This window comes from Pocillopora verrucosa, chromosome 5 (genome assembly GCF_036669915.1).
Source record: "Pocillopora verrucosa isolate sample1 chromosome 5, ASM3666991v2, whole genome shotgun sequence".
Classification (NCBI taxonomy): Eukaryota; Metazoa; Cnidaria; class Anthozoa; order Scleractinia; family Pocilloporidae; genus Pocillopora; species Pocillopora verrucosa.
In genome coordinates, this window is record NC_089316.1 from 21,161,044 (window position 1) to 21,188,939 (window position 27,896).

The 27,896-nt window shown below is 38.4% G+C and overlaps 1 protein-coding gene across 1 annotated transcript; it reads right to left on the reverse strand.

Annotated features, from left to right (window-relative positions):
• On the reverse strand, positions 1 to 27,896 carry LOC131793298 (mucin-22-like). The gene is made up of 34 exons (XM_066166485.1): positions 27,732 to 27,896; positions 25,548 to 25,583; positions 24,563 to 24,934; positions 21,077 to 21,475; positions 19,388 to 19,609; positions 18,790 to 18,921; positions 17,990 to 18,229; positions 17,390 to 17,521; positions 16,873 to 17,040; positions 16,272 to 16,406; positions 15,610 to 15,849; positions 15,010 to 15,141; positions 14,478 to 14,660; positions 13,697 to 13,918; positions 13,097 to 13,228; positions 12,371 to 12,538; positions 11,869 to 12,000; positions 11,087 to 11,305; positions 10,487 to 10,618; positions 9,688 to 9,927; positions 9,107 to 9,238; positions 8,322 to 8,543; positions 7,723 to 7,854; positions 6,939 to 7,160; positions 6,339 to 6,470; positions 5,558 to 5,779; positions 4,953 to 5,084; positions 4,173 to 4,394; positions 3,574 to 3,705; positions 2,792 to 3,013; positions 2,148 to 2,324; positions 1,412 to 1,633; positions 813 to 944; positions 1 to 245 (listed from the first exon to the last, which is right to left on the reverse strand). The coding sequence occupies exons 1-34, from the start codon at positions 27,799 to 27,801 to the stop codon at positions 1 to 3; spliced, it is 6,252 nt and encodes a 2,083-aa protein (XP_066022582.1). The 5' UTR covers positions 27,802 to 27,896.

Genomic DNA, 27,896 nt, shown 5'->3' on the forward strand with positions numbered 1-27,896 from the left:
CTAAGTTTTGGAAAATAAGCAACCTTCACTTGTTGATGACGATAATGAAGTCGGTGATGGTAAAACTGTCATTGTTGTCGATACTGTGAATGTTGGTTGTCCTGTGTAGGTTGGTGATCCTGTGTATCTTGGTGATGTTGTGTATGTTGGTGATGCTTTCCATCTCGGTGATGCTGTCCATGTTGGTGATGCTGTGTAGGTTTGTGATGCTTTCCATGTTGGTGATGATGCAGCTAATGATTCTTCTGATGACCAAGGGATGAAAACAAAAAAGAAATATAAACATATATCTAATTAGTTTGAAAAGTCTCCTCTCTTCTTTGAAGACAATACCATGCACGTTTTCAATATGAATATGAGACAATGAAAGTGAAGGTTAATAAATACTAATTAGTATTATAAAGGAATGGCGAATATTTTCTTCGAAGTAAAAGAAAACAAAAAGGTCAACACACAAGGCTCAGCTAATGCCTTGACTAACTTTAACAAAAGAAGGCTGAGAGCCAAAGCAAGAGGGCTAACTACGAATTCTCAGCTCGTAAGAACATACAGCTAGATAGCAACCGCTGAAAGGAAAGCACTCGGCGAACAGTGTAAAAAAAGAAAACTGTGATTGATAAGCGCTAGCATTGCGATAGTCTTTGGCCACAACCAGTTTAACTTTAAAAATATCACTGAGAGACATAGCCTCTGTATCCAAGAATATTGGCACGAAAGATGCTCTTCCATTATATTGAAAGCTGACGCGTTTACCGCTATAAAGAAACCTCTCTTTCTTCCCTGCACAGAGGAGTAGTTCCCTGTGATCTCACCATAATACCAAGTAAAGTTCATTCCCGATTGGTCACCACGTGTAGCCTCAGGGTCATATGAGAGTGAGCCATCCAATGTGATGTTTTCTCTGAGTCCGCCAGAAATGACTGCAACAAGGTCCTGCGTCTTACCTAAAAGCCGTTGTGACAAAAAGCAAAAGATTGCTACTTTTTAAACTTAGCTTACTGTTAAACAGAATAATTCTGCTATGTCATCAGTGTGCTCGGGCAAGCTAAAGTAGCCATTGGAAGACACATTCACATTGGTTTTCCAAATTTCTAATAATCGATTTTCTTTCGATTGGCATATAATAGTAGACAGCACAGAGTTCCTAAGATTTCTGTCGTGGAAGCATTGTAACATTACCTCAAGATATACCCCCCCACTCAAAATACTAAAGACTTTTTCTTGTATACCCGTTTATGTTCAGTTATGAAGCTAGCCACAATAGTGTTTTTCAGAAACACGAATTAGACTACTGGATACTGTCTTTCCCACACTTTTAAGAGAAAGCCCTCGCTACAGAAAAGGGTGGCATGAAAGCTGAAAAGATGCCAAGTGAAATCAGAAAAAACCTAGCTTTTGGAAAGTAAGCAACCTTCAGTTGTTGATGACGATAATGAAGTCGGTGATGGTAAGACTGCCATTGTTGTCGATACTGTCAATGTTGGTGGTCCTGTGTAGGTTGGTGATCCTGTGTATGTTGGTGATGTTGTGTATGTTGGTGATGCTTTCCATCTCGGTGATGCTGTCCATGTTGGTGATCTTGTGTAGCTTTGTGATACTGTCCATGTTGGTGATGATACTGTTAATGATTCTTCTGATGACGAAAGGATGAAAGCAAAAAAGATATATAAACATTTATCTAATTAGTTTGAAAAGCCTCCTCTCTTCTTTGAAGACAATACCATGCACGTTTTCAATATGAATATAAGGCAATAAAAGTGAAGGTTAATAACAACTAATTAGTATTATAAAGGAATGGCGAACATATTTTTGGAAGTAAAGGAAAACAACAAGGTCAACAAGGCTTAGCTAATGCCTTGACTGACTTTCACAAAATAAGGCTGAGAGCCAAAGATAAAAGGCTGCCTACGAACTCCCAGCTACTAAGAACATACAGGTAGATAGCAACGGCTCGAAGGAAAGAACTCGGCGAACAGTGTAATAAAAACTGTGATTGATAAGCGCTAGCATTGCGATAGTTTTTGGCCACAACCAGTTTAACTATATAAATATCTCTGAGAGACATAGCCTCTGTATCCAAGGAAATTGGCACGCCAGATGCTCTTGCATTATATTGAAAGCTGATTCGTTTACCGCTATAAAGATACCTCTCTTTCTTCCCTGCACAGAGGAGTAGTTCCCTGTGATCTCACCATAATGCCAAGTAAGGTTCACTCCCGATTGGTTACCACGTGCAGCCTCAGGATCATATGAGAGTGAGCCATCCAATGTGATGTTTTCTTTGAGTCCACCAGAGATGACTGCAACAAGGTCCTGCGTCTTACCTAAAAGCCGTTGTAACAATAAGCAAAAGTTTGTTACTTTTTAAACTTAGCTTACTGTTAATCAGAATGGTTCTGCTATGTCATCAGTGTGCCTGGGCAAGCTAAAGTACCCAATGGAAGACACATTCAGATATTTTTCCAAGTTTCTAACGAAACGTTTCTCTTTCGATTGGCATATAATACTAAACAGCACAGAGTTCCTAAGAATTCTGTCCTGGAGTCATTGTAACATTACCTCAAGAAATACCCCTCCACTAAAGATACTAAAGAGTTTCTCTTGTATACCTGTTTATGTTCAGTTATGAAACTAGCCACAATAGCGTTTTTCAGAAACACGAATTAGACTACTGCATACTGTCTTTCCCACACTTTTAAGACAAAGCCCTCGCTACAGAAAAGGGTGGCATGAAAGCTGAAAAGATGTCAAGTGAAATCAGAAAAGGCCTAACTTTTGAAAAAAAAGCAACCTTCAGTTGTTGATGACGATAATGAAGTCGGTGATGGTAAAACTGTCATTGTTGTCGATACTGTCAATGTTGATGGTCCTGTGTAGGTTGGTGATCCTGTGTATGTTGGTGATGTTGTGTATGTCGGTGATGCTTTCCATCTCGGTGATGCTGTCCATGTTGGTGATGCTGTGTAGGTTTGTGATGCTTTCCATGTTGGTGATGATACTGTTAATGATTCTTCTGATGACGAAAGGATGAAAGTAAAATAGAAATATAAACATATATCTAATTAGTTTGAAAAGCCTCCTCTCTTCTTTGAAGAGAATAGCATGCACGTTTTCAATATGAATATGAGGCAATAAAAGTGAAGGTTAATAACAACTAACTACTATTATAAAAGAATAGCGAGCATATTGTTTGAATTAAAAGAAAATAACAAGGTCAACAAGTCTTAGCTAATGCCTTGACTAACTTTCACAAAAGAAGGCTGAGAGCCAAAGAAAGAGGGCTAACTACGAACTCTCAGCTCGTAAGAACATACATGTAAATAGCACCCGCTCAAAGGAAAACACTCGGCGAACAGTGTAAAAAAAAAGTGTGATTGGTAAGCACTAGCATTGCGATAGTCTTTGGCCAGAACCAGTTTAACTATATAAATATCACTGAGAGACATAGCCTCTGTATCCAACTAAATTTGCACGCCAGATGCTCTTCCATTATATTTAAAGCTGACTCGTTTACCGCTATAAAGAAACCTCTATTTCTTCCCTGCACAGAGGAGTAGTTCCCTGTGATCTCACCATAATGCCAAGTAAAGTTCATTCCCAATTCGTCACCACGTGCAGTCTCAGGGTCATATGAGAGTGAGCCATCCAATAAGATGTTTTCCATGAGCCCGCCAGAAATGACTGCAACAAGGTCCTGCTTCTTACCTAAAAGCCGTTGTAACAAAAAGCAAAAGTTTGTTATATTTTAAACTTAGCTTACTATTAATCAGAATGGTTCTTCTACGTCATCAGTGTGCCTGGGCAAGCTAAAGTAGCCATTGGAAGACACATTCAGATTGCTTTTCCAAATTTCTAACGAAACGTTTCTCTTTCGATTGGCATATAATAGTAAACAGCACAGAGCTCCTAATATTTCTGTCCTGGAATCATTGCAACATTACCTCAAGAAATACACCCCACTCAAAATGCTAAAGAGTTTCTCTTGTATACCCGTTTATGTTCAGTTATGAAACTAGCCACAATAGTGTTTCTCAGAAACACGAATTAGACTACCGGATACTGTCTTTCCAACACCTTTAAGACAAAGCCCTCGCTACAGAAAAGGGTAACATGAAAACTGAAAAGATACAAAGTGAAATCAGAAAGAGCCTAACTTTTGGAAAATAACCAACCTTTAGTTGTTGATGACGATAATGAAGTCGGTGATGATAAAACTGTCATTATTGTCGATACTGTCAATGTTGGTGGTCCTGTGTAGGTTGGTGATCCTGTGTATGTTGGTGATGTTGTGTAAGTTGGTGATCCTTTCCATCTCGGTGATGCTGTCCATCTTGGTGATGCTGTGTAGCTTTGTGATGCTGTCCATGTTGGTGATGATACTGTTAATGATTCGTCTGATGAGGACAGGATGAAAACAAAAAAAAATATGAACATTGATCTAATTAGTTTGAAAAGCCTCCTCTCTTCTTTGAAGACAATACCATACACGTTTTCAGTATGAATATGAGGCAGTAAAAGTGAAGGTTAATAACAACTAATTAGTATTATATAGGAATAACGAACATATTGTTCGAAGTGAAAGAAAACAAGAAGGTCAACAAGGCTTAGCTTATGCCTTCACTAACTTTCACAAAAGAAGGCTGAGAGCCAAAGAAAGAGGGCTAACTACGAACTCTCAGCTCGTAAGAACATACAGGTAGATAGCAACCGCCCAAAGGAAAGCACTCGGCGAACAGTGTAAAAAAAACTGTGATTGATAAGCGCTAGCATTGTGATAGTCTTTGGCCACAACCAGTTTAAGTATGTAAATATCACTGAGAGACATAGCCTGTGTATCCGAGTAAATCTGCACGCCAGATGTTCTTCCATTATAGTGAAAGGTGACTCGTTTACCGCTATAAAGAAACCTCTCTTTCTTCCCTGCACAGAGGAGTAGTTCCCTGTGATCTCACCATAATGCCAAGTAAAGTTCATTCCCGATTGGTCACCATGTGCAGCCACAGGGTCATATGAGAGTGAGCCATCTAATGTGATGTTTTTTTTGAGTCTGCCAGAAATGACTGCAACAAGGTCCTGTGTCTTACCTACAAGCCGTTGTAACAAAAAGGAAAAGTTTGTTACTTTTTAAACCTAGCTTACTGTTTATCAGAATGGTACTGCTATGTCATCAGTGCGCCTTGGCAAGCTAAAGTAGCCATTGGAAGACACATTCAGATTGCTTTTCCAAATTTCTAACGAAACGTTTTTCTTTAGACTGGCATATAATAGTAAACAGCACAGAGTTCCTAGGATTTCTGTCGTGGAATCATTGTAACATAACCTCAAGAGATACCCCCCCCCCCCACTCAGGATACTAAAGAGTTTCTCTTGTATACCCGTTTATGTTCCGTTATGAAACAAGCCACTATAGCGTTTTTCAGAAACACGAATTACACTACTGGATACTGTCTTTCCCACACTTTTAAGACAAAGCCCTCGCTACAGAAAAGGGTGGCATTAAAGCTGAAAAGATGCCAAGTGAAATCGGAAAAAGCATAACTTTTGGAAAATAAGCAACCTTCAGCTGTTGATGCCGATAATGAAGTCGGTGATGGTAAAACTGTCATTGTTGTCGATACTGTCAATGTGGGTGGTCCTGTGTAGGGTGGTGATCCTGTGTATGTTGGTGATGTTGTGTATGTTGGTGATGCTTTCCATCTCAGTGATGCTGTCCATGTGGGTAATGCTGTGTAAGTTTGTGATGCTGTCCAAGTTGGTGATGATACTCTTAATGATTCTTCTGATGACGAAAGGATGAAAACAAAAAAGAAATAAAAGCATTTATCTAATTAGTTTGAAAAGCCTCTGCTCTTCTTTAAAGACAACAACATGCACGTTTTCAATATGAATACGAGGCAATTAAAGTGAAGGTTAATAACTACTAATTAGTATAATAAAGGAATAACGAACATATTGTTCAAAGTAAAAGAAAACAACAAGGTCAACAAGGCTTAGCTAATGCCTTGACTAACTTTCACAAAAGAAGGCTGAGAGCGAAAGAAAGAGGACTAACTACGAAATCTCAGCTCGTAAGAACATACAGTTTGATACCAACCGCTCAAAGGAAAGCACTCGGGGAACAGTGTAAAAAAAACTGTGATTAATAAGCGCTAGCATTGGCATAGTCTTTGGCCACAACAAGTCTAACTATCGAAATATCACTAAGAGACATAGCCTGTGTATCCGAGTAAATTCGCACGCCAGATGCTCTTCCACTATATTGAGTGCTGACTCGTTTAACTCTATAGAGAAATCTCTCTTTCTTCCCTGCACAGAGGAGTAGTTCCCTGTGATCTCACCATAATGCCAAGTAAAGTCCATTCCCGATTGGTCACCATGTGCAGCCTCAGGGTCATACGAGAGTGAGCCATCCAATGTGATGTTTTCTTTGAGTCCTCCAGAAATGACTGCAACAAGGTCCTGCGTCTTACCTAAAAGCCGTTGTAACAAAAAGCAAAAGTTTGTTACTTTTTAAACGTAGCTTACGGTTAATCTGCATGGTTCTGCTATGTCATCAGTGTGCCTGGGCAGGCTAAAGTAGCCATTGGAAGACACTTTCAGATTGCTTTTCCAAATTTTTAAAGAAACGTTTTTCTTTTGATTGGCATTTAATAGTAAACAGCACAGAGTTCCTAAGATTTCTGTCCTGGAATCATTGCAACATTATCTCATGAAAATACCCCCCACTCAAGATACAAAAGACTTTATCTTGTATACCCGTTTATGTTCAGCTATCAATCTAGCCACATTAGAGTTTTTCAAAAACACGAGTTTGACTACTGGATACTGTCTTTCCCACTCTTTTAAGACAAAGCCCTCGCAACAGAAAAGGGTGGCATGAAAGCTGAAAAGATGCCAAGTGAAATCAGAAAAAACCTAACTTTTGGAAAATAAGCAACCTTCAGTTGTTGATGACGATAATGAAGTCGGTGATGGTAAAACTGCCATTGTTGTCGATACTGTCAATGTGGGTGATCCCGTGTCGGTTGGTGATCCTGTGTATGTTAGTGATGTTGTGTATGTTGGTGATGCTTTCCATCTCAGTGATGCTGTCCATGTGGGTGATGCTGTGTAGGTTTGTGATGCTGTCCATGTAGGTGATGATACTGTTAATGATTCTTCTGATGACGAAAGGAAGAAAACAAAAAAGAAATATAAACATTTATCTAATTAGTTTGACAAGCCTCCTCTCTTCTTTGAAGACAATACCATGCATGTTTTCAATATGAATATGAGGCAATTAAAGTGAAGGTTAATAACAACTAATTAGTATTATAAAGGAATGGCGAACATATTGTTTGAATTAAAAGAAAACAACAAGGTCAACAAGGCTTAGCTAATCCCTTGACTAACTTTCATAAAAGAGGACTGAGAGGCAAAGAAAGAGGGCTAACTACGAACTCTCAGCTCGTAAGAACATACAGGTAGATAGCAACTGCTCAAAGGAAAGCACTCGGCGAACAGTATAAAAAAAAAAATTGTGATTGATAAGCGCTAGCATTGCAATAGTCTTTTGCCAAAACCAGTTTAACTATGTAAATATCAGTGAATGACATAGCCTCTGTATCCAAGTAAATTGGAAAGCCAGATGCTCTTCCATTATATTGAAAGCTGCCTCGTTTACCGCTATAAAGAAACCTCTCTTTCTTCCCTGCACAGAGGAGTAGTTCCCTGTGATCTCACCATAATGCCAAGTAAAGTTCATTCCCGATTGGTCACCATGTGCAGCCTCAGGGTCATATGAGAGTGAGCCATCCAATAAGATGTTTTCCATGAGTCCGCCAGAAATGACTGCAACAAGGTCCTGCTTCTTACCTAAAAGCCGTTGTAACAAAAAGCAAAAGTTTGTTATATTTTGAACTTAGCTTACTGTTAATCAGAATGGTTCTTCTATGTCATCAGTGTGCCTGGGCAAGCTAAAGTAGACATTGGAAGACACATTCAGATTCCTTTTCCAAATCTCTAACGAAACGTTTTTCTTTCGACTGGCATATAATAGTAAACAGCACAGAGTTCCTAATATTTCTGTCCTGGAATCATTGCAACATTACCTCAAGAAATACACCCCACTCAAAATGCTAAAGAGTTTCTCTTGTATACCCGTTTATGTTCAGTTATGAAACTAGCCACAATAGTGTTTCTCAGAAACACGAATTAGACTACTGGATACTGTGTTTCCCACACTTTTAAGACAAAGCCCTCGCTACAGAAAAGGGTGACATGTAAGCTGAAAAGATGCCAAGTGAAATCGGAAAAAGCCTAACTTTTGGAAAATAAGCAACCTTCAGTTGTTGATGACGATAATGAAGTCGGTGATGGTAAAACTGGCATTGTTGTCGATACTGTAAATGATGGTGATCGTTTGTAGGATGGTGATCCTGTGTATGTTGGTAATGTGGGGTATGTTGGTGATGCTTTCCATCTCGGTGATGCTGTCCATGTTGGTGATGCTGTGTAGGTTTTTGATGCTTTCCATGTGGGTGATGATACTGTTAATGATTCTTCTGAAGACGAAAGGGTGAAAAGAAAAAAGAAATATAAACATTTATCTAATTAGTTTGAAAAGCCTTCTCTCTTCTTAGAAGACAATACCATGCACGTTTTTAATATGAATATGAGGCAATAAAAGTGAAGGTTAATAACAACAAATAAGCATTATAAAGGAATGGCGAATATATTGTTCGAAGTAAAAGAAAAGAACAAGGTCAACAAGGCTTACATAATGCCTCAATTAACTTTCACAAAAGAAGGCTGAGAGCCAAAGATCAAGGGCTAACTACGAACTCTCAGCTCTTAAGAACATACAGGTAGATAGCAACCGCTCAAAGGAAAGCACTCGGCGAACACTGTAAAAAAAAAAAACTGTGATTGATAAGCGCTAGCATTGCGATAGTCTTTGGCCAAAACCGGTTTAACTATGTAAATATCACTGAGAGACATAGCCTCTGTATCCAAGTAAATTGGCACGCCAGATGCTCCTTCATTATATTGAAAGCTGACTCGTTTACCGCTATAAAGAAACCTCTCTTTCTTCCCTGCACAGAGGAGTAGTTCCCTGTAATCTTACCATAATACCAAGTAAAGTTTATTCCCGATTGGTCACCATGTGCAGCCTCAGGGTCATATGAGAGTGAGCCATCCAATGTGATGTTTTCTTTGAGTCCGCCAGAAATGACTGCAACAAGGTCTTGCGTCTTGCCTAAAAGCCGTTGTAACAAAAAGCAAAAGTTTGTTATTTTTTAAACGTAGCTTACTGTTAATCAGAATGGTTCTGCTATGTCATCAGTGGGCCTGGGCAAGCTAAAGTAGCCATTGGAAGACACATTCAGACTGCTTTTTCAAATTTCTAACGAGACGTTTTTCTTTCGACTGGCATATAATAGTAAACAGCACAGAGTTCCTAAGATTTCTGTCATGGAATCATTGTAACATTACTTCAAGAAATACCCCCCCCACTCAAGATACCTAAGAGTTTCTCTTGTATACCCGTTTATGTTCAGTTATGAAACTAGCCACATAAGCGTTTTTCAGAAATACGAAGTAGACTATTGGATACTGTCTTTTCAACACTTCTAAGACAAAGGCCTCAGTAGAAAAAAGGGTGGCATGAAAGCTGAAAAGATGCCAAGTGAAATAAAAAAGCCTAACTTTTGGAAAATAAGCAACTTTCAGTTGTTGATGACGATAATGAAGTCGGTGATGGTAAAACTTTCATTGTTGTCGATACTGTCAAAGTTGGTGGTCCTGTGTAGGTTGGTGATCCTGTGTATGTTGGTGATGTTGTGTATGTTGGTGATCCTTTCCATCTCGGTGATGCTGTCCATGTTGGTGATGCTGTGTAGGTTTGTGATGCTGTCCATGTTGATGATGATACTGTTAATGATTCTTCTGATCACGAAAGGATCAAAACAAAAAACAAATATAAACATTTATCTAATTAGTTTGAAAAGCCTCCTCTCTTCTTTGAAGAGAATAGCATGCACGTTTTCAATATGAATATGAGGCAATAAGAGTGAAGGTTAATAACAACTAATTAGTATTATAAAGGAATAACGAACATATTGTTCTAGGTAAAAAAAAACAACGAGGTCAACAAGGCTTAGCTAATGCCTTGACTAACTTTCACAAAAGAAGGCTGAGAGCCAAAGAAAGAGGGCTAGCTACGAACTCTCACCTCGTAAGAACATACAGTTAGATATCAACCGCTCAAAGGAAAGCACTCGGTGAACAGTGAAAAAAAAACTGTGATTGATAAGCGCTAGCATTGCCATAGTCTTTGGCCACAACCAGTTTAATTATGTAAATATCACTGAGAGATATAGCCTGTGTCTCCGAGTAAATTGGAACGCCAGATGTTCTTCCATTATATTGAAAGCTGACTCGTTTACCGCTATAAAGAAACCTCTCTTTTTTCCCTGCACAGAGGAGTAGTTCCCTGTGATCTCACCATAATGCCAAGTAAAGTCCATTCCCGATTGGTCACCACGTGCAGCCTCAGGGTCATATGAAAGTGAGCCATCCAATGTTATGTTTTCTTTGAGTCCGCCAGAAATGACTGCAACAAGGTCCTGCGTCTTACCTAAAAGCCGTTGTAACAAAAGCAAAAGTTTGTTACTTTTTAAACTTAGCTTACTGTAAATCAGAATGTTTCTGCTATGTCATCAGTGCGCCTGGGCAAGCTAAAGTAGCCATTGGAAGACACATTCAGATTCCTTTTCGAAATTTCTAACGAAACGTTTTTCTTTCGATTGGCATATAATAGTAAACAGCATAGAGTTCGTAATATTTCTGTCGTGGAATCATTGTAACATTACCTCAAGAGATACCCCCCCCACTGAAGATTCTAAAGAGTTTCTCTTGTATACCTGTTTATGTTCAGTTATAAAACCAACCACAATAGCGTTCTTCAGAAACACGAATTAGACTACTGGATACTGTCTTTCCCACACTTTGAAGACAAAGCCCTCGCTGCAGAAAAGGGTGGCATATAACCTGAAAAGATGCTAATTGAAATCACAAAAAGCCTAGCTTTTGGAAAATAACCAACCTTCAGTTGTTGATGACGATAATGAAGTCCGTGATGGTAAAACTGTCATTGTTGTCGATACTGTCAATGTGGGTGGTCCTGTGTAGGTTGGTGATCCTGTGTATGTTGGTGATGTTGTGTATGTTGGTGATGCTTTCAATCTCAGTGATGCTGTCCATGTTGGTGATGCTGTGTAGGTTTGTGATGCTGTCCATGTTCGTGATGATACTGTTAATGATTCTTCCGATGACGAAAGGATAAAAACAAAAAAGAAATATAAACATATATCTAATTAGCTTGAAAAGCCTCCTCTCTTCTTTGAAGAGAATACCATGCACGTTTTCAATATTAATATGAGGAAATAAAAGTGAAGGTTAATAACAACTAATTAGTATTATAAAGGAATAACGAACATATTGTTCAAAGTAAAAGAAAATAACAAGGTCAACAAGTCTTAGCTAATGCCTTGACTAACTTTCACAAAAGAAGGCTGAGAGCGAAAGAAAGAGGGCTAACTACGAACTGTGAGCTTGTAAGAACATACAGGTAGATAGCAACTGCTCAAAGGAAAGCACTCGGCGAACAGTGTAAAAAAAAACTGTGATTGATAAGCGCTAGCATTGCGATAGTCTTTGGCCAGAACCATTTTAACTATTTAAATCTCACTGAGGGACGTAGCCTCTATATGCAAGTAAATTGGCACGCCAGATGTTCTTCCATTCTATTGAAAGCTGACCCGTTTACCGCTATAAAGAAACCTCTCTTTCTTTCCTGCACAGAGGAGTAGTTCCCTGTGATCTTACCATAATGCCAAGTAAAGTTCATTCCCGATTGGCCACCAGGTACAGCCTCAGGGTCATATGAGAGTGAGCCATCCAATGTGATGTTTACTTTGAGTCCGCCAGAAATGACTACAACAAGGTCCTGCCTCTTAACTAAAAGCCGTTATAACAGAGAGCAACATTCAGATTGCTTTTCCAAATTTCTAACTAAACGTTTCTCTTTCGATTGGCATATAATAGTAAGCAGCACAGAGTTCCTAATATTTCTGTACTGGAATCATTGTAACATTACCTTAAGAAATACACCCCACTCAAGATACTAAAGAGTTTCTCTTGTATACCCGTTTATGTTCAGTTATGAAACTAGCCACATTAGCGTTTTTCAGAAACACGAATTAGACTACAGGATACTGCCTTTCGCACACTTTTAAGACAAAGCCCTTGCTACAGAAAAGGGTGGCATGAAAGCTGCAAAGATGCCAAGTGAAATTAGAAAAAGCCCAGCTTTTGGAAAATAAGCAACCTTCAGTTGTTGATGACGATAATGAAGTCGGTGATGGTAAAACCGTCATTGTTGTCGATACTCTCAATGTTGGTGGTCCTGTGTAGGTTGGTGATCCTCTCCGTGTTGGTGATCCTGTGTAGGTTTGTGATGCTGTCCATGTTCGTGATGATACTGTTAATGATTCTTCTAATGACGAAAGGATGAAAACGAAAAAGAAATATAAACATTTATCTAATTAGTTTCAAAAGCCTCCTCTCCTCTTTGAAGACAACACCATGCATGTTTTCAATATGAATATGAGGCAATTAAAGTGAAGGTTAATAACTACTAATTAGTATTATAAAGGAATAACGAACATATTGTTCAAAGTAAAAGAAAACAACAAGGTCAACAAGGCTTAGCTAATGCCTTGACTAACTTTCACAAAAGAAGGCTGAGAGCCAAAGAAAGAGGGCTAACTATGAACTCTCAGCTCGTAACAACATACAGGTAGATAGCAACGGCTCAAAGGAAAGCACTCGGCGAACAGTGTAAAAAAACTGTGATTGATAAGCGCTAGCATTGCGATAGTCTTTGGCCACAACCAGTTTAACTATGTAAATATAACTGAGAGACATAGCCTGTGTATCCAAGTAGATTCGCACGCCAGATGCTCTTCAATTATATTGAAAGCTGACTCGTTTACCGCTATAAAGAAACCTCTCTTTCTTCCCTGCATAGAGGAGTAGTTCCCTGTGATCTCACCATAATGCCAAGTAAAGTCCATTCCCGATTGTTTACCATGTGCAGCCTCGGGGTCATATGAGAGTGAGCCATCCAATGTGATGTTTTCTTTGACTCCGCCAGAAATGACTGCAACAAGGTCCTGCGTCTTACCTAAAAGCCGTTGTAACAAAAAGCAAAAGTTTGTTACTGTTTAAACTTAGCTTACTGTTAATCAGAATGGTTCTCCTATGTCATCAGTGTGCCTGGGCAAGCTAAAGTAGCCATTGGAAGACACATTCAGATTGCTTTTCCAAATTTCTATTGAAACGTTTTTCTTTCGATTGGCATATAATAGTAAACAGCACAGAGTTCCTAAGATTTCTCTCCTGGAATCATTGTAACATTACCTCAAGAAATACTCCTCCACTCAAGATACTAAAGAGTTTCTCTTGTATACCCGTTTATGTTCAGTTATGAAACTAGCCACATTAGCGTTTTTCAGAAACACGAATTAGACTACTGGATACTGTGTTTCCCACACTTTTAAGACAAAGCCCTTGCTACTGTAAAGGGTGGCATGAAAGCTGAAAAGATGCTAAGTGAAATAAGAAAAAGCCTAACTTTTGGAAAATAAGCAACCTTCAGTTGTTGATGACGATAATGAAGTCGGTGTTGGTAAAACTGTCATTGTTGTCGATACTGTCAATGTTAGTGGTCCTGTGTAGGTTGGTGATCCTGTGTATGTTGGTGATGTTGTGTATGTTGGTGATGCTTTCCATCTCGGTGATGCTGTCCATGTTGGTGATGCTGTGTAGGTTTGTGATGCTGTCCATGTTGGTGATAATACTGTTGACGATTCTTCTGATGACGAAGGGATGAACACAAAAAAAGAAATATAAACATTTATCTAAAAAGTTTGAAAAGCCTCCTCTCCTCTTTGAAGACAATACCATGCACGTTTTCAATATGAATATGAGGCAATTAAAGTGAAGGTTAATAACAGCTAATTAGTATTATAAAGGAATGGCGAATATATTTTTCGAAGTAAAAGGAAACAACGAGGTCAAAAAGGCTTAGCTAATGCCTTGACTAACTTTCACAAAAGAAGGCTGAGAGCCAAAGAAAGAGGGCTAACTACGAACTCTCAGCTCGTAAGAACATACAGGTAGATAGCAACCGCTCAAAGGAAAGCACTCGGCGAACCGTGTAAAAAAAACTGTGATTAATAAGCGCTAGCGTTGCGCTAGTCTTTCGCCACAACCAGTCTAACTTTGTAATAACACTGAGAGACATAGCCTCTGTATCCAAGTAAATTGGAACACCAGATGCTCTTCCATTATATTGAAAGCTGACTTGTTTACCGCTATAAAGAAACCTCTCTTTCTTCCCTGCACAGAGGAGTAGTTCCCTGTGATCTCACCATAATGCCAAGTAAAGTTCGTTCCCAATTGGTCACCACGTGCAGCCTCAGAGTCGTCTGTGTATGTTGGTGATGTTGTGTATGTTGGTGATGCTTTCCATCTTGGTGATGCTGTCCATGTTGGTGATGCTGTGTAGGTTTGTGATGCTGTCCATGTTGGTGATGATACTGTTAATGATTCTTCTGATGACGAAATGGTAAAAACAAAAGAGAAATATAAACATTTATCTAATTAGTTTGAAAAGCCTCCTCTCTTCTTTGAAGACAATACCATACACGTTTTCAATATGAATATGAGGCAATTAAAGTGAAGGTTAATAACAACTAAGTAGTATTAGAAAGGAATGGTGAACATATTGTTCGAAATAAAAGAAAACAACGAGGTCAACAAGGCTTAGCTAATGCCTTGACTAACTTTCACAAAAGAAGGCTGAGAGCCTTAAAACTGCGATTGATAAGCGCTAGCATTCCAATAGTCTTTGGCCACCACCATTCTAGCTATGCACAGAGGAGTAGTTCCCTGTGATCTCACCATAATGCCAAGTAAAGTCCATTCCCGATTGTTTACCATGTGCAGCCTCGGGGTCATATGAGTGTGAGCCATCCAATGTGATGTTTTCTTTGACTCCGCCAGAAATGACTGCAACAAGGTCCTGCGTCTTACCTAAAAGCCGTTGTGACAAAAAGCAAAAGTTTGTTACTTTTTAAACTTAGCTTACTGTTAATCAGAATGGTTCTGCTATGTCATCAGTGTGCCTGGGCAAGCTAAAGTAGCCATTGCAAGACACATTCAGATTGCTTTTCCAAATTTTAAACGAAACGTTTTTCTTTCGATTGGCATATAATAGTAAACAGCACATAGTTCCTAAGATTTCTCTCCTGGAATCACTGTAACATTACCTCAAGAAATACTCCTCCACTCAAGATACTAAAGAGTTTCTCTTACATACCCGTTTATGTTCCGTTATGAAACTAGCCACAATAAAGTTTTTCAGAAACACGAATGAGACTACTGGATATTGTGTTTCCCACACTTTTAAGACAAAGCCCTCGCTACAGAAAAGGGTGGCATGAAAGCTAAAAAGATGCCAGGTGAAATCAGAAAAAGCCTAACTTTTGGAAAATAAGCAACCTTCAGTTGTTGAGGACGATAATGAGGTCGACAATGGTAAAACTATCATTCTTGTCGATACTGTCGACGTTGGTGGTCCTGTGTAGGTTGGTGATCCTGTATATGTTGGTGATGTTGTGTATGTTGGTGATGCTTTCAATCTCAGTGATGCTGTCCATGTTGGTGATGCTGTCCATGTTGGTGATGCTGTGTAGGTTTGTGATGCTGTCCATGTTTGTGATGATACTGTTAATGATTCTTCTGATGACGAAGGGATGAAAATTAAAAAGAAATATAAACATTTATCTAATTAGTTTGAAAAGCCTCCTCTCTTCTTTGAAGACAATACCATACACGTTTTCAATATGAATATGAGGCAATTAAAGTGAACGTTAATAACTACTTATTAGTATTATAATGGAATGGCGAACATATTCTTCGAAGTAAAAGAAAACATCAAGGTCAACAAGGCTTAGCTAATGTCTTGACTAACGTTCACAAAAGAAGGCTGAGAGCCAAAGAAAGAGGGCTAACTACGACTCTCAGCTCGTAAGAACATACAGGTAAATAGCAACCGCTCAAAGGAAAGCACTCGGCGAACAGTGTCAAAAAAAACTGTGATTGATAAGCGCTAGCATTGCGATAGTCTTTGGCCACAACCAGTCTAACTATGTAAATATCACTGAGAGACATAGCCTCTGTATCCAAGTAAATTCGCACGCCAGACCCAGCCTCAGGGTCATATGAGAGTGAGCCATCCAATGTTATGTTTTCTTTGAGTCCGCCAGAAATGACTGCAACAAGGTCCTGCGTCTTACCTAAAAGCCGTTGTAACAAAAAGCAAAAGTTTGTTACTTTTTAAACGTAGCTTACTGTTAATCAGAATGGTTCTGCTATGTCATCTGCGTGCCTGGGCAAGCTAAAGTAGCCATTGGAAGACACATTCAGATTGCTTTTCCAAATTTCTAGCGAAACGTTTTTCTTTCGATTTGCATATAATAGTAAACAGGACAGAGTTCCTAAGATTTCTGTCGTGGAATCATTGTAGCATTGCCTCAAGAAAAACCCCCACTCAAGATACTAAAGAGTTTCTCTTGTATACCCGTTTATGTTCAGTTATGAAACTAGCCACATTAGCGTTTTTCAGAAACACGAATTAGACTACAGGATACTGCCTTTCGCACACTTTTAAGACAAAGCCCTTGCTACAGAAAAGGGTGGCATGAAAGCTGCAAAGATGCCAAGTGAAATTAGAAAAAGCCTAGCTTTTGGAAAATAAGCAACCTTCAGTTGTTGATGACGATAATGAAGTCGGTGATGGTAAAACCGTCATTGTTGTCGATACTCTCAATGTTGGTGGTCCTGTGTAGGTTGGTGATCCTCTCCATGTTGGTGATCCTGTGTAGGTTTGTGATGCTGTCCATGTTCGTGATGATACTGTTAATGATTCTTCTTATGACGAAAGGATGAAAACGAAAAAGAAATATAAACATTTATCTAATTAGTTTCAAAAGCCTCCTCTCTTCTTTGAAGACAATACCATACACGTTTTCAATATGAATATGAGGCAATTAAAGTGAAGGTTAATAACAACTAAGTAGTATTAGAAAGGAATGGTGAACATATTGTTCGAAATAAAAGAAAACAACGAGGTCAACAAGGCTTAGCTAATGCCTTGACTAACTTTCACAAAAGAAGGCTGAGAGCCTTAAAACTGCGATTGATAAGCGCTAGCATTCCAATAGTCTTTGGCCACCACCATTCTAGCTATGCACAGAGGAGTAGTTCCCTGTGATCTCACCATAATGCCAAGTAAAGTCCATTCCCGATTGTTTACCATGTGCAGCCTCGGGGTCATATGAGAGTGAGCCATCCAATGTGATGTTTTCTTTGACTCCGCCAGAAATGACTGCAACAAGGTCCTGCGTCTTATCTAAAAGCCGTTGTAACAAAAAGCAAAAGTTTGTTACTTTTTAAACTTAGCTTACTGTTAATCAGAATGGTTCTGCTATATCATCAGTGTGCCTGGGCAAGCTAAAGTAGCCATTGCAAGACACATTCAGATTGCTTTTCCAAATTTCAAACGAAACGTTTTTCTTTCGATTGGCATATAATAGTAAACAGCACAGAGTTCCTAAGATTTCTCTCCTGGAATCATTGTAACATTACCTCAAGAAATACTCCTCCACTCAAGATACTAAAGAGTTTCTCTTACATACCCGTTTATGTTCCGTTATGAAACTAGCCACAATAAAGTTTTTCAGAAACACGAATGAGACTACTGGATACTGTGTTTCCCACACTTTTAAGACAAAGCCCTCGCTACAGAAAAGGATGGCATGAAAGCTAAAAAGATGCCAGGTGAAATCAGAAAAAGCCTAACTTTTGGAAAATAAGCAACCTTCAGTTGTTGATGACGATAATGAGGTCGATAATGGTAAAACTGTCATTTTTGTCGATACTGTCAACGTTGGTGGTCCTGTGTAGGTTGGTGATCCTGTGTATGTTGGTGATGTTGTGTATGTTGGTGATGCTTTCAATCTCAGTGATGCTGTCCATGTTGGTGATGCTGTCCATGTTGGTGATGCTGTGTAGGTTTGTGATGCTGTCCATGTTCGTGATGATACTGTTAATGATTCTTCTAATGACGAAAGGATGAAAACGAAAAAGAAATATAAACATTTATCTAATTAGTTTCAAAAGCCTCCTCTCCTCTTTGAAGACAACACCATGCATGTTTTCAATATGAATATGAGGCAATTAAAGTGAAGGTTAATAACAACTAATTAGTATTATAAAGGAATAACGAACATATTGTTGAAAGTAAAAGGAAACAACAAGGTCAACAAGGCTTAGCTAATGCCTTGACTAACTTTCACAAAAGAAGGCTGAGAGCCAAAGAAAGAGGGCTAACTATGAACTCTCAGCTCGTAACAACATACAGGTAGATAGCAACGGCTCAAAGGAAAGCACTCGGCGAACAGTGTAAAAAAAACTGTGATTGATAAGCGCTAGCATTGCGATAGTCTTTGGCCACAACCAGTCTAACTATGTAAATATCACTGAGAGACATAGCCTCTGTATCCAAGTAAATTCGCACGCCAGATGCTCTTCCATTATATTGAAAAGCTGACTCGTTTACCGCTATAAAGAAACCTCTCTTTCTTCCCTGCACAGAGGAGTAGTTCCCTGTGATCTCACCATAATGCCAAGTAAAGTTCATTCCCGATTGGTCACCACGTGCAGCCTCAGGGTCATATGAGAGTGAGCCATCCAATGTGATGTTTTCTTTGAGTCCGCCAGAAATGACTGCAACAAGGTCCTGCGTCTTACCTAAAAGCCGTTGTAACAAAAAGCAAAAGTTTGTTACTTTTTAAACGTAGCTTACTGTCAATCAGAATGGTTCTGCTATGTCATCTGCGTGCCTGGGCAAGCTAAAGTAGCCATTGGAAGACACATTCAGATTGCTTTTCCAAATTTCTAACGAAACGTTTTTCTTTCGATTGGCATATAATAGTAAACAGCACAGAGTTCCTAAGATTTCTGTCGTGGAATCATTGTAGCATTGCCTCAAGAAAAACCCCCACTCAAGATACTAAAGAGTTTCTCTTGTATACCCGTTTATGTTCAGTTATGAAACTAGCCACATTAGCGTTTTTCAGAAACACGAATTAGACTACATGATACTGCCTTTCCCACACTTTTAAGACAAAGCCCTTGCTACAGAAAAGGGTGGCATGAAAGCTGATGGGATGCCAAGTGAAATCAGAAAAAGCCTAACTTTTGGAAAATAAGCAACCTTCAGTTGTTGATGACGATAATGAGGTCGGTGATGGTAAAACTGTCATTGTTGTCGAAACTGTCAATGTTGGTGGTCCTGTGTAGGTTGGTGATCCTATGTATGTTGGTGATGTTGTGTATGTTGGTGATGCTTTCCATCTCGGTGATGTTGTCCATGTTGGTGATGCTGTGTAGGTTGGTGATGCTGTCCATGTCGGTGATGATACTGTGAATGATTCTTCTGATGACGAAAGGATGAAAACAAAAAAGTAATAGAAACATTTATCTAATTAGTTTGAAAAGCCTCCTCTCTTCTTTGAAGACAATACCATACACGTTTTCAATATGAATATGAGGCAATTAAAGTGAAGGCTAATAGCAACTAATTAGTATTATAAAAGAATGGCGTACATATTGTTCGAAGTAAAAGAAAACAACAAGGTCAACAAGGCTTAGCTAATGCCTTGACTAACTTTCACAAAAGAAGGCTGAGAGCCAAAGAAAGAGGGCTAACTACGAACTCTCAGCTCGTAAGAACATACTGGTAGATAGGCAACCGCTCAAAGGAAAGCACTCGGCGAACAGTGTAAAAAAACTGTGATAAAATAGCCGAATGAAGGAATGAGATTTCTGACCTTAGAGAGCTTATTTATACACTTGAAAATAAAAGCGATGGAATACAATGTGTTTTCTGACCCTTAAAAAGCTAGCTTTTACAACAGTGGAAATAAAAAAAAATAAAGCATGAGACGCATAGAGCGTAGACACACTTTAAAATGTAGGCTTTTAGCCAAAGATAGGGAGATAAAGGAAAAAGTCCTAAAAAAAAATTCTAATACTATCAACTTTCTGACAGTCAAGTCAGCGTGCTATCAAAGTGTCTCAAACTCATCCCAACATCCGGGACAATCGAATGTAAAATTAGGCGACAACTCATGCGAGATTTTGAACAATTTGCAAGACGAATGCGCCTCTACGTCTTTCACGGAAAAAACAAAGAACCACACCCTAAGTCGATCGAAATGTCCGCCATATTTGAATTAGATGCAGCATGGTCATTTTATTATGTTCACTGCACATTTTGCACTACATTGAAATTAGCTCCTACAACTTTAAGGTTCAAACGATCGGATATTAAAATAGAATACGGTAAACAAAAAATTGATTTCCCTATTCGAAGAACAACTTAGTCTGCAAGTCTTTTGTATTGATTTTATAAAGTAATAATTGGCATATATCTTAACCGACATGAGTCACTAGCTCTTCCCAAAAGATAACGCACTTCACATCATTACGCGTTATTATCTAACAAAGCAACTGGACTGATAATTCTTTGCTATTGGTATTCACCGTAATTTTATTCAATCGACAAGATAAATGAACAGCATGAAAATAACTGATGACTGAAAGTTTCACAACTGTTTTTACTCGTAATAGTGATAGTAACAGAACCATCTGTCACTTCCCTCTGCTTACATGGTTCAAAGTTAGGCAAGTATTTAATAAAAACTTCACTGGGTTTGTTTCATTTATGCAAATTTTATTGTAAACTTGATCCTGATTGTCAGAGGGTTTATGTAAATTCTGTAGTAAGTATCACAAACTTTAGCAAAGAATGTTTTTATTACGCTTAAGCGCTTCTGGTACCTTTTAGGGTACTCGAAATAACATTAAAAACAACAAGAACAACGACAAAAAATCGACTCACCCTTGGAAATCTCACAAATATAAGCGTCTTGGTTTCCCCAACGTGTATGAGTAACACTACCAAACACGCCCCGCTCGCCATTATTGTTCAGCTTGTACATGAAAGCCGCGACGTGTTCACTACTTGGCTCCCCTATTCCCCATTTACGAATAGTCAGAGGTCCTCCATTCACCCAGGTCCAATTCCCGGCCCTTTTTGTTAAACCAATACTCCATTTATTTGTATAGTTCGTGGTGTTTCGCCTTTGAATCTCGTCATTAATGAAATTCCATTCCTCTTCGGTTTCAAAGGAAACTAGGTCCCCTCCTTGCCTTCGGCAGTTGTCTCTGCTCCACCGCCAGGACCATCCATCCACAGAAATCATGTACCAAGAGTTTTTAAAAGTTATATTTGGGCATTCTACAAAATGGTAAAGATGACAACAAAAATACTAATTATCATAATGATGACAAATAAAGTCATAATTATAGTAATGATGATAACATAAAATGATTATAATCACAATCTCAATAAATGAGAAACATAAATGAGATGGAAACGTAACTTATTCTCTATTTGATTCCTATTTTTTTAATATGATGGTTGATCAGTGTCAATTGATACAATACATTCGTTCTTCACTACGGCGTCCGCCATCTCTGACCTGCTTTTCTGACTTAGGTAACTTAACATTGGCTAAGATTATCTGTGAATTCATGTAATTTTGGTAGTTGAGTTTTTAAATATTAATTAGTTCCTCGTTGAGCTGAAGCCTCAAATCCCCCCCCCCCCCCCCCTTCCAACCTGAACAGACTTAAAAACGTAAAATCAAATGTGAATATAAGTTCTTATAAATGTTAAACTGGAGATACGCAGTTAACGGTATACAGTTGTTACGGGAAAGGTGCAAAAGAGCAGCAATTTAAAGTGCACGCGGCAATCTGCAAATTATTATCTGGGTAACGGTTATCAAGATGCATATAAAAAGGTAAGGATTGCTCGCGGCAATCTGAAATATATTATGTGGGTAACGGTTATCAATGCAATATGCATATAAAAAATTAAGGATAAATTAATTAGGGTTAGCTCGATCTGTTTCTCGTTTTTCGTGCAGTTTAGAATTTAAAATCAGTCTTGTAAATAAAATAAGTTCATCAAACCTGTGATGCCTCGTTCCTAAAGTGACATTTTCTTAGCTTTCCCTGAACTCTGAGGTCAAGTCTAACCATGACCTAAAAGCTACCCGCAATACCTTTCGGGTTTATCGCTTGCACTTCCGACACGCTTTTTTCCGACAACCTTTCTCGAAAGAACTGTATTTATTATTTGTTTTTCTCAGAGGGCGCAGTTACGAATCCTGAAATCTTATTGATCTATAATGCGGTCCGGAATTTCCTATTTCTACATCCCTAGCTTTGTTGCCATTTTTCATAACTATATTTCGTTTTGCCGGCCAAGAAGTATTTTTAAGCAAATCATTTCAAAGAGATAAAGGAGATAAGTTTCTAAAGAAACTGTGGTGCTGCGTCGGTGGGAGAATATAGCAGCTAATTTAGTGTTAATAACTGAGATGAAAACAAAAAATGGCCACCGTTAGGAGTTTGAAGCCTTTAAACCCTTTACGGTGGCCAATTTATGATTTCAACTCTGTTGTTAAAACTAAACAACCATTTTAAAGAAAACCAAAACCTAATCCTCTCTCTCTCTCTCTCTCTCTCTCTCTCTCTCTCTCTCTCTCTCTCTCCCAAATCACTTTGGTTGCCAGGAAAAAAACTGGTTTTGAGATGAATTGTGGTAGGAAATATGTCATTAAATGGGTTGACGCGCGGCCTAAAACCGTTCGTGATTAACCTAAACCTTTATTAGAAGTAACTCAGAAAGTTTAATTGTGAGGTATTTGTTTACAATTGAGTTCAATGATGAAAATTTTGTTCGTTTTATGTGTGAATTCTCAAAACATTTTTCCCTTGAAAACCAGTGAGCGAAGTCTTCTCTACTTCAAATACGCTTTCGATAAGTCTTTGCAGTTCCGTTCAAATTAGACATTGCTTCGTTAATTTCACGACAGATAACGAAGGAATTGAACGAGAAAAAGCTGCATGAAAACTCTCCCTCTCCATGAAAGACAAGACTTACACACGTGATTGCACCAAACAAACGAGCAAAATCCCACAACTTCAAAACCTAGACTTGAATTTACTTACAATTACTTTTCACTTAAGTTTGTCTACCAAACCAGCACTGGAGGTTGTTGGGGCTGTTGTTGTTGATATATATTTTTAAAGAGTGCTTGTGTTTTTTTCTTGCGCGCTTTCTAATAGACAGGTGTCAGATTTTGACAGATATTTGTACAAAAAATGTTTGAAACTCTGTTTTAAATCATCTTTTTTCATTACACAAATAAAATTTTTCGGTGAAGCCATTCTTTAAATTGCAATACCTCAGTCTGTTCCACGTACTCGCTCAAAAATTTTTCAGTTCATGGAGGACCTTGCCGTAATTACAGCTCTGACTCATTAGGGTTCTTTTGGAAAACAATTCGTAAAGTATACGAAAAAACTGTTATTCACCAGCTGAGGTCGGTCCATATTGGGAAAAACTGCACTCTGCCTAAAGTACCGATGGTCAAGACCTCGGGCACAATTTTACCCAATACGGACCTCCCGGTCTGTAAATAACATTTATCACTAACTACAAGAAACACACACACGCAAACACACACACAGAAAAATAAAATACTTCGATTTGTGGCAAGGGAAAATTCCGTCGGCAAGACTGTAATTTTTCAGCACATAATATATCATAACATAGCGCGCGTGCCTGCCCTATACAAGTCCTATTGAGCCGCTATGAACAAAATCTTTTTTTTTACGCACGCCCGTGCGTAAATAAGATGACATGAGCTTTTTTTTTTTTTTACTTGGATTCAGAATTTCTGTCCTGTTAAGCTGCAGTACAGTTTCCTTCTCTTAGAAATACGGAAGAAACCAGCGAAGAACTGCCCAATTTTTCAATCGGCATTGACCTTTCAGGTCCTGATCCACTGGAAATTCATTCATGTGTTCATTTGGCTTTGATTTCTCCATTTTCCTCGTAAACTCTGAGCTTTTCATTCACGGCTATCGGTTAACTGGATCAAATGTTCTCGCTCAAACCAACGTATAAAATGTGTCGTGTTTTTGACCAGCCAATAGGGACCTTTGTTTACTTTTTGTGCGTTGTGAGAATTTTGCACTCTATCACAATAAAAGGCTTCTTCGCGTAGATCCTTGTTGTCGCTCTGTTCTAAAAGAATTTGCTCATGCTTTTAGCCGTGCGTATATCGAATTATGGATGCACTTGGGAAGTTTGGAGAGCCTTCAAAAAGCTAGAGTTGCTCTCGGCTGCGCCTCGAGCTACTCTTACGCATTTTCGTGCTCTCCAAACTTCCCGCGTGCATCCATAACTAGATATACGCACGCTAAGCATGAACAAGTTCTTAACTTTATGGTTGGAATGTGATCTTACCTCCGGGCGTCTCGCAAATATAGGCATTTCTACTACCCGTAGAGATACTTTTAAAGAGGCCTCCATTCTTAGATATCTCCGCCCCTGTGTCGTTACCACCTGGCTCAGAATCTCGCCATTTGGAGATATTCAGTTGTTCTCCACTCAGCCAAGTCCAAACCTCGCCTTTCTTCTCTAAACCAATGTGCCACGCTCTAGCATTCCAAGTACCACGCTTTTGAATCTCACGATTGATAAACTGCCATTCTTCCTCAGTTTCTATGGAGACTAAATAACCTTTCTGGTCGGAGCAAGCACCATTGTTGTTATCCCAATCTCTTCCGCTTTTCGAAAAAAAGTAAGAGGAGTTTTTGAAACAGGTTGCTTGGCACTCTAAGAGAAAAAATAAAGGAGTAAATAAATAAATAAAAAAAACGTATACTGATGATAACAATAATGCTGATACGAATATAGAAGCGATCCTCGATCCTCTATGAACGGTTATATACGGGAATTGAATCCATGACCTCTGCGATACCGGTGCAGCGCTCTACCTACTGAGCTAACAAGCCAACTGGGAACTGAATTTTTTTCTGGCCACATTTTCACTACTACTTAAGTAGTGTTCATAACATAACTCATCAGCCGCAGTGAACATATATGATTTTCATATATTTACAGTATGGAATAATGCTGATGAGGGACACGAATAAGTATTTTTTATACAATTAATTTTAATAACAAACGATGGGCATCAAAATCCTCTACCTCACTGAAGCAAAAATTACAATTAGGCTGTAACGTGGAAATTAGAGAGATCAGGGTAATAGCACCGTTATTCATCGAATTTTTATTTTGCTCTCCAACTTACGTTTTAAATCACAATCCGATGTAATTCTAACAGCAAGTCTATGGCTCATTATTGGCATAATCAGTCAGATATTATCTTTTTTTAACGTTCATGTTAAGGTGCATAAATGTTAAAATTGAAATTACACTGCCTAACCTGTTCCTGGCAAATCCATCAACAAATGAAGGATGACTGTGGAAGAGATTAAGCAAATAAATTGATTGTTATCTCAAGAATAACATTTGAAACAATGAAAAAGTTTATTAGATTTCGAGTTAGATGGTGCTAATGCATTTTATTTGCTACACGCCCTTTGATATCTACCCACGAATTTATTACCTTAGTAGGGAGCAGACAGAGAAATTTTGATAAATGCCGCATCTCCGCAATTTACCAACCAGCTGAACAAAAAATGTTAAATGTGGAAAATATTTTTAAGGATACGGTAGACCTTCGCGAATTTATTTTGGAAAATTCTTTAAACGGGTTATTCGGAGTACAACCAAATTATAAAAGAATGAAAAGGATGTAAAATGCGCTATCCAGAATAAAAATAGCGTTTCGTTTTAGTTTGCAGCAATTCAAAACGGACGACGGCTGTTTCTTTAACCGAAGGAATCGGGTTTCAAATCTGACCGCTCAAATAACACTTCTGCACAATTTGAATCTCGAGTGATTGGTCTCCGTAATTTTGTGAGGAAATTTCCATATTCTTGGGTTTTACTAAACTATGGATCAGCAGACCGTGGAACCTCCGGAACCCATATAATTATATATATATATATATATATATATATATTTTTTTTGTATATGAAGAGCAATGAGATAAGTATAAAGTTTTCTCTCGGGTACAAAGAAGAGAAATATGTTTAAATTGTCCATGACGTCCGATTTGGCGAGCAGTTATTTACCGTGAGTGTTAAAAGTTAAAAAATAATTTGAAAGCTTAAACGGTTTGGGTTCCGCAATATATGTATAACGCCTCATCTGAAGGCTCTCAGCGAACCTTTGGGCTGGAATTTATTGCACATGACCCTGGAATGAGGAACACGAGGCATAAAGTAACATCATCGCCCGTAATGCTCGTAGAATTTCAGGGTAATCCATTGAACATGGCTGAATAGAGGACTTTATTAAAAGCCCAATTTTTTCATTTGAGCATAAATCAAAAAAGAAAAAAAGGAGTTCATTGCTGAATTTTAATACATAAAAAATTGTTATATTTTTAAGGGTTATTTCAATTATGTTTCTGTGAGTGCACTTCATATTAACCCCTCAGCTTATTCTGAAAATCAATTATCAAAATTCAAGAAGAGGTATGGTGTTTTAACGTACGATGATTAAGGAAAAAGTACACCAATTCAACCATTTTTTCCAACCCCCCGGTCGAATATCAAACTTGAAATCAGTCTAATCTAGTTCCAATTTAAGTGGACCCTGTTGATTAAGTTCGATCGTTTGTCTAAGCACGTCGAATGTACAACAACCATCTGAAGCATAAAAAAAGGAGACGTCTTTCCCTTTTGACATCTTGTCATAGTGACCTAAGACGACAGCAATTAAGCTATTGTGTTCCTGCATCTTTAATATGGCTGCCAAAGCTGTTTTGTGGACCACCATGACTCAAAAAACATGACCACCGCGTGAATGTCTCGCTTGTGCTATTTACTTTATGGTTACTTTGCTCTGTATAAATTGCTTCAGGAATCCAATTTATAAGAGATCCTTCTTCAGTTATAAACTGAGAGTTTCAGGCGGACATCTTTAGAGTCTGGTACGTTTTGTTTTAATTAAGAGTGCCAAATAACCACGACCTGACAGTTTTTTTCACGGATTGGTTTGGCTGACTTTCACAGGACGTCCCGTAATCGATATAAATGTTTCGCAAATGGAAAGTCAAGATATTACTGAGGTAGTTCTAACATAGCGCACAACTTTAAAAAAAAAAAACTGCACACTTTGTTGGACTCAGTTGTACTCATCTCGCAATTCATCAAGCGCACGATACTAATATAGGTTGCTGTCAATAGCTGTCTTTGCACTTATACGAATGTGTCATTCCGGGTTATTAATTTTTTTAAAAATATTTTGGAATTGTATGGAAAGTGAAAAATATTGAGAAACCTATAATAATGATAATGTCGATGATACAAAGATCCCCAAGTTTTGTTTTAATGATGGACCGATAGGTTAGAAAGGACATGTGTAGAGTTCGGTTTGTTTCGTAATTAGAGCTCCGTAGGAGTAAAAATCGAAATAACTATTTAAAAAATGGAAAGTTAATTTCGACGGTGTCATAGCTACCTAAGAAAAAACAGGAATAACTAATGTCGTACTTACCCAGCATAAAGAATGTCAAAAAGGTTTTGGAAATTTTGACGGATTCATTGCCATTTATCATCCACTTCATCGTAACCAAGATAATCAAAGGTTGCCGTCGAGAGTTATCGTTACGCTTAAAGTTGATTCACCTCGCTTTAGAGTTGCGGATTTGAGGTATACTCG